Source organism: Schistosoma mansoni, chromosome 1, assembly GCF_000237925.1.
Source record: "Schistosoma mansoni strain Puerto Rico chromosome 1, complete genome".
Taxonomy (NCBI): Eukaryota; Metazoa; Platyhelminthes; class Trematoda; order Strigeidida; family Schistosomatidae; genus Schistosoma; species Schistosoma mansoni.
Genome location: NC_031495.1, coordinates 3,702,076 through 3,708,654, shown reverse-complemented (window position 1 = coordinate 3,708,654; position 6,579 = coordinate 3,702,076). Strand labels below are relative to the sequence as shown.

General features: G+C 35.0%; 1 protein-coding gene across 1 annotated transcript in view; it reads right to left on the bottom strand.

Annotated features, from left to right (window-relative positions):
- Window positions 1-5,896: 5,896 nt before the first annotated feature.
- Smp_152280 (hypothetical protein) overlaps window positions 5,897-6,579 on the bottom strand; it is a gene marked incomplete at both ends in the record, with an annotated part of 43,580 nt that continues 42,897 nt past the window's right edge. Inside the window, one exon of the mRNA XM_018793018.1 lies at window positions 5,897-5,959. Coding sequence (XP_018647573.1) covers window positions 5,897-5,959 — 63 coding nt within the window. The remainder of the gene's footprint in view (window positions 5,960-6,579) is intronic.

Genomic DNA, 6,579 nt, shown 5'->3' with positions numbered 1-6,579 from the left:
GCGACCGTTCACCAATTTCTTCAATGAGTTGATATCTCACAACAGACGTATCTCAACTCTATAAAATTACTAAAATCTCCATTTAACCGATTCTGATAAAGATCTAGCATTTTTTAAAGTTATTTACATTCATCGTTCAGGATAAAGGTGATCAATGGAAGAATACTTATGGTTTATATTACTTTTCATAAAAATAACTAATCATCGCATTAAACAAAACGGAATGAAAACATTTTTGACTAAAAAAACAGAAATGGGGATGTTTGTGGAGATTTTAGTAATTTTATATAGTTCAACTACGTCTGTTGTGAGATATCAACTCATTGAAGACATTGGTGAACGGCCGCTCAAAATAGTGGGTTGGTTGAAGTTAGACATTAACACCGTTAGATGCCGGCCAGTTCAGTGGTCTATCGGTCAAGCTCTCTGGCGCAAGACTGGTAGGTCCTGGCTTCGAATCTCTCAAGGCGGGATTGTGAATGCGCACTGCTGAGGAGTCCCACGATAGAACAAAACGGCCGTCCAGTGCTTCCAGGTTTTCTTTGGTGGTCTAGCTTCAATTGACTCATGATTTCAACTATTTTGACCGAATGACAACTACTTAGAAGGACATATTATTGACCAAAGCTTTCAAGTTATTGAGTCACAAAAAATCCTAAATAGCAGAAAGAATGTGATTTTAATTACGTGGTTATATACAGAATATTCACATTTAAATGAACATTATAAATTATCATAGGCAAGTGGAGGAAATCAGTTTTCAGGTCATTTATTCTCCAATTAATTAGGACTTGATTGTTAAGACAAATTTTTAGACAATGTATCACAGCGAGAGAAATAGTCAATATCAAGAATAATTAAAGAAGCCAATTTTTGTCTAATCTTCAGTCAATTATACAGTTTAATTGTTCTATCCAATGGAGAATTATGATTGGTAACTTTAAGGACGAATGTGATATGTATATTTCTTGTTCTATAATTGTCAAGTAACTAAACTATTCATATTCGTGTCCCTCTTATTATAAGCTTCATTTTGATCTATAAACTATTATTATACGATTTACCGTTCTTGAGTTATCCCTAGTCTATTAATTACTGTTCCCCTTATTCACAGCCACATTTGGTTAAATCTTGTACACATGTTATTTTCTATTTTATGGTACGATGTGGTCTGTTTGATTGGTATATAAACTCAGTATGATTCATATTACAGAGGCTGTTATTGGTGTTCTGGACTTAACTGACCGGGCTAGGCAGAAAATAGGACTAATAAGTACTCAAGACTGCTCATACGGATTTTGTGTATCATTGCTGTGATCGATAATTCACTCCTCTCTAATTGACGGGAATCATCACGTCATATATTAACAGGGCACTCTAGCAATCAATATAACATGAATGTAATCTGGAGGCTGACAATGCTTATACATGTAATTCAGAAAATAAAAATCACAGGATCGATTTTAATACTGTATAGTTTGTGGGCATTTCTGAAATATACGAAGATTTTGGGAAGTAACAACTGTAAGCAGTATTAAAATCTCTTTGAAATCACTTCGGTATTTATAAAATCCCTGAAGTTGTCGAATAAGAGAAGTGCACATAAAGTTGTCTTAGAGAACGAATGAACATCTGTCGAATCTACGAATGAGATACTTGACGGTATTCGATTTCCAGGTTTTTAGTATTATGTGCTTATTATTGTGTGCTCAGTAAGAAAACATTTCAAACAAATATATTTTACATATTTACAGCTGCTCTTCTGATCAACACAGTAGATCTGATGCAGATGTGAAGGCGAGGATCGGAAAAGCAAGAGCAACATATTTACAACTGAAGAACATCTGGAACTCAAAACGACTATCAACCAACACCAAGATCAGAACTTTCAATACAAATATCAAGACAGTTCTACTGTATGGGGTGGAGACGTGGAGAACTACGAAAGCCATCATCCAGAAGATACAGGTGTTTATTAACAGTTGTCTACTCAAAATACTTCGGATCTGTTGACCAGACACTATCAGCAACAAGTTACTGTGGGAGAGAACAAACCAGATTCCATCGAGTGTAGGAAGAAATTAGGAAGAAGCGGTGTAAGTGGATAGGACACATATTGAAGTAAGCAGTCAACTGTGTCACAAGACAAGCCCTCACATGGAATCCTGAAGGTCAAAGGAGAAGAGAAAGACAAAAGAACACATTACGCTGGGAAATGCAGACAGACATGAGAAGAATGAACAACGACTAGATAGAAGTAAAAAGGAAGGCCCAGGATAGAGTGGGTTGAAGAATGCTGGTCGGAGGCGGTGGGTAACAGGCGTAATTAAGTTAGTAAGTAAACAAGTTCTGTTTTAAATAGTTTGTAGTTTCATCAGACTTAAATTATTTAATAAGAGATTGAGGCAACTCATTTCTATGATATGACTAAATTTGACTAAATTAACTATGTATTGAGTAACAATTTCATCCATAGTTCTTCCCACTTACTCATATAATTCGTAAGTTTTTTCGCTTAAATAATGTATAGAGTATGTTTAAACTATATCACTGATTTGATGGTTATATGATGGCATTTCAATAAAACGAAGAACAGATTGATCTTCCATGAATAAAATTAAAAATCTACTTAGTGATTATGACTGTGATAGTATACGTGAAAAACGAAGTTTATTAATCTAACCAAATCGATATACATATATATTATAAGACCTTTGTATAACGCAAATTTCGTCTTAAAATTGAAATTAAACTATTTCATATATGTAAGCAAAGATGGTGGCTGGCAGTGGAATCCAGGACGTGCCCTTCGTCCTGTTTTGGAATCGTCAACTGGATATACCTGCATCCCAAAGTTGGTGTTCACTCCGACACTCGAACCTAGTACCGTTCGCTAGAAACGCCATCGCGTTATCCCGGAGTGAACATCGACTCTGGGATGTAGTACATCCAGGTGACGAGTCCCAAGTAGGATGAAACGTGCGTCCTTTATTCCACTGCTAACCAATATCCATCTCTGCTTATAATCCTTGTGAATTAGGACAATATCCAGGCAATACGCACAGGATGTAAGGGAGAGATTATTCAAATGAAATCCTAAACAACAACGGGAAGATACATACAAAATAATACTGAGTGAATTTATTTCATATATAGCTTATTCATACTCTAAGAAAACTCTAGATTAGTAAACAAATGATAAGAATGATCTGGGCAGCGAAATCCATTTGATTACGGGCTTGGGACCGGCAGTAGCCCTCGAAGGAGCTACAGGCGTAGTATTGATTATGAGTTACATGAATTTTTATTTTACACCAAGTTATTTCGCTGAATAAACAATAAAAGTAATTCGAAAATTTGAAATTTATGGTGTGGAAGAAAATAAATTCTCAACTTTTCACTACCTCACGAAAGATTTCGTCTGCAGATTAAATGCTGAACAATAAAAGAAGCTAAATCGATGATAGAACCAATGAATTGTATAGAAAAAAAGTATGAAGCAACCTTCAATGCAACTGAGCAATTTAGGTGTCGTCACAATTTTGTGTATCGAATTTTACTACTTACTTATTTAATTAAGTAGTCGAAAATTAAAAGAAAAAATGTTTGCAAAACAAGTAGATTTCTCAATGATGTTTTTTATTTCCCCAAAGGATATCGATAAATATCATTTGAAAACATATAAGCATTTTAAGGGGGTTGATTCCAGGCATATTAAGGAAGTAGAATAAAATCTAGGAACTTTCGTTGATATAATTAAGTTATTTGACAATTAGACCGTATATATTAACAGGATATTAAGCCGATTACCGAGTATACAAAGTTTTACTTTAGTATTGTATTAAAATGTAGTGTCTGGTACTATGTCAAGTCAACTTAACCTATTATTCTAGCTTATGGACAGACCATTCTTCTCAAGTCACTTCTGACCTTGTCAGTCATTCATTTATTAACCCTGATTTTTTTTAAATGATCGTGTGTGTGTGTATTAATTATTCTCCCTATTCATGAAGTGTTTATAACCTATTTTTGTCTGAATATAAAATATTGAGTCACGCTTGATTAAATCAAGTTGGTTCACTCTCCTTCTCCCCTACGCATGATTTCGTTTCGCTTCACTTCCATCACTTCGTTTCTCTGATTGTCTATCCGGATCAATGAATGTGTGAAATATACTTGTTCAAACTTTATACTTGTATTTGACTTATTTTATTCCATTATTCTTTAATGCAAATGAAGTGGATAAAAATATCCGAGGGTTGGTTGCATGTATATTTCAGCATATGATTGAACTGGAGTTAGATATAAGGCTACTAAAAAGTAACCCGTCTGTGCTACTTCACTATTTAAATCAAATATCACAGAAACAGACACTTTTTCGAAGTATGGCTTGGTATTCCTGGGTCATAAGCGTGTTGGCTAAAAAGTGATAATCCATATATCATGTTAGAAAAGAATTTATATTATCCAAAAGTAACTGTAACATAGATCGTATTCGTAAACAGTTAAAAACAGCTGTTATAGAATACTTCATTCTGCTTCTGGGAGGGGGGCTGTGGTTATGCATTGCTGATAAGTCCCTTATTAAAATGGGACAAATATCCGATACTCTTTGGTGTTCATTAGCATCCTGAGACTACCGAGTAAGTAATGCAGTTGTTAGGAAACGGGTACTAGGTAAGAATGGCAAATTGATTGGTGAAGTAGTGAAACTTCATCAGTTGAGATTATTATTATTATTAGCTTTATTCAATATTACATTTTTGGTACAATATAGAATTCTCAGCACAAAGTACTTCAACAAGTATCCGTTTCTTACTTCTTCGTCCTTCTGACGATAAATATTGAGTGATCGCCAGTTAGAAAATAGCAGCCCAGTCAATCGACATCTGGATAATGTACATTCCTCTCGCTGTATATTGCCAGCGACCACGATATCTCTGATTAGACCTTCTGTAACTTTCACAGCGAAAGGTCTTACACTCTTCAGAAACGCACCTGAATAGGTGTCCGATTAATAGGCATAATGATGTATTAAAACAAACAAATTTAGATAACTTGTTGAAATATCTAGATGACAGGAACAGGTAGCCCAGATGCTTAAACAGGCCGCCTAATGGCTGGGAAACGTGTACGAATGCCCAACCACCGACTGCCCCGACATACAGTGTTTTATGGTGTAGGAGTAGGTTGGAAGAAAGCTAGGGGCGGTCAGACCAAAAACGTGGCACAAATCCATGAAGTCACTGACAATTGAACTGAGTCATGTTGGTAGGTGTAGACTACCTGGTTGGGATAAGCGAGGTGATAGCAATCGATGGTTAGAGACCTTGAATGACATAGCTCAAAATCGTTTACAATGGCGAAGGTGCATCCACTATTTGTGTTCTCCCCAAATTCTAATCTTCTGAATTCTTCATGTCTCTATCTTTTTTCTCTTTCCAAATTTATTTCACTGGATTATATTCGTTGAATAACACCTCCAAACCCTAATCTTTCCGATTACTGCTTATACTCTTACTACTTCTACCACTATGGGATTTGAATAGACAACTGTATCTCTATGTTAATATGGTATAGCAACTCGAACTGATGTACGTACGTACGTACGTATGTATGTACGAAGTTCTACGTTGGGAATTCATAAAGAAAGACAACAACAACAACAAAAGAAGCAAGACTTAAAACTTAAAAATCTATTCAGTATTCTACAGAACTTATTCAATATAGAATATAAACTTTAAAGTACAACTGATACAATCAACTGTGATATAAAAAAAAGGAGAAAAAAACAAAAAAAAACAAACGAAAAAACAAACAAAAATTGTTTTTCTACATAAACAAATTACTAAACTGTTTTTTTTTGCCTAGATACTTCAACTAGGATTTACAATAATCAATCTTGATCTTTATGAGGTATTTCAATTGGTTGTTTATCTTCTGATTGATTTTCAATTGGCTACAATGTAAATAAAGTAAGAGAAAAAATGATATTATATCATCTATAGAGGTATAGAACCCCCCTCCCATGAAGGGTAATGATATGTCTTGCTGATTGAACGCTATATTCGAATCCTAAGCTAGTCTAGTAACCCCCCCCCACCGAAGCTAAATCTACACAGCGACTTGAATACGAGAGAAAAGGCGTAAAATATACGAGAAGCACTTTACTCCAAAAGTTTATTTATGCATAGAAAATAAAGGATTTTTATAGTATTTTAAAAGTCCTTGTGTTTTCCTGAAAATTTTAGAATGCTACTAAACATAGGAGGATGTGAAAACCTCTACATATCTGGGTAGCATCATTGATGAACACGGTGGATCTGATGCAGATGTGAAGGCGAGAATCGGCAAAGTAAGAGCAGCATATTTACAACTGAAGAACATATGGAACTCAATGCAATTGTCAATCAACACCAAGTCACAATTTTCAAAACAAATATCAAGACAGTTCTACTGTATGGGGCAAAAACCTGGAGAACTACGAAAGCCATCATCCAGAAGATACAAGTCAAACGCTGATTGTATAAAATGCTTCTTAATGTTTCCTGAGTTTTTGTCATGTCTATTGCAGGGAAA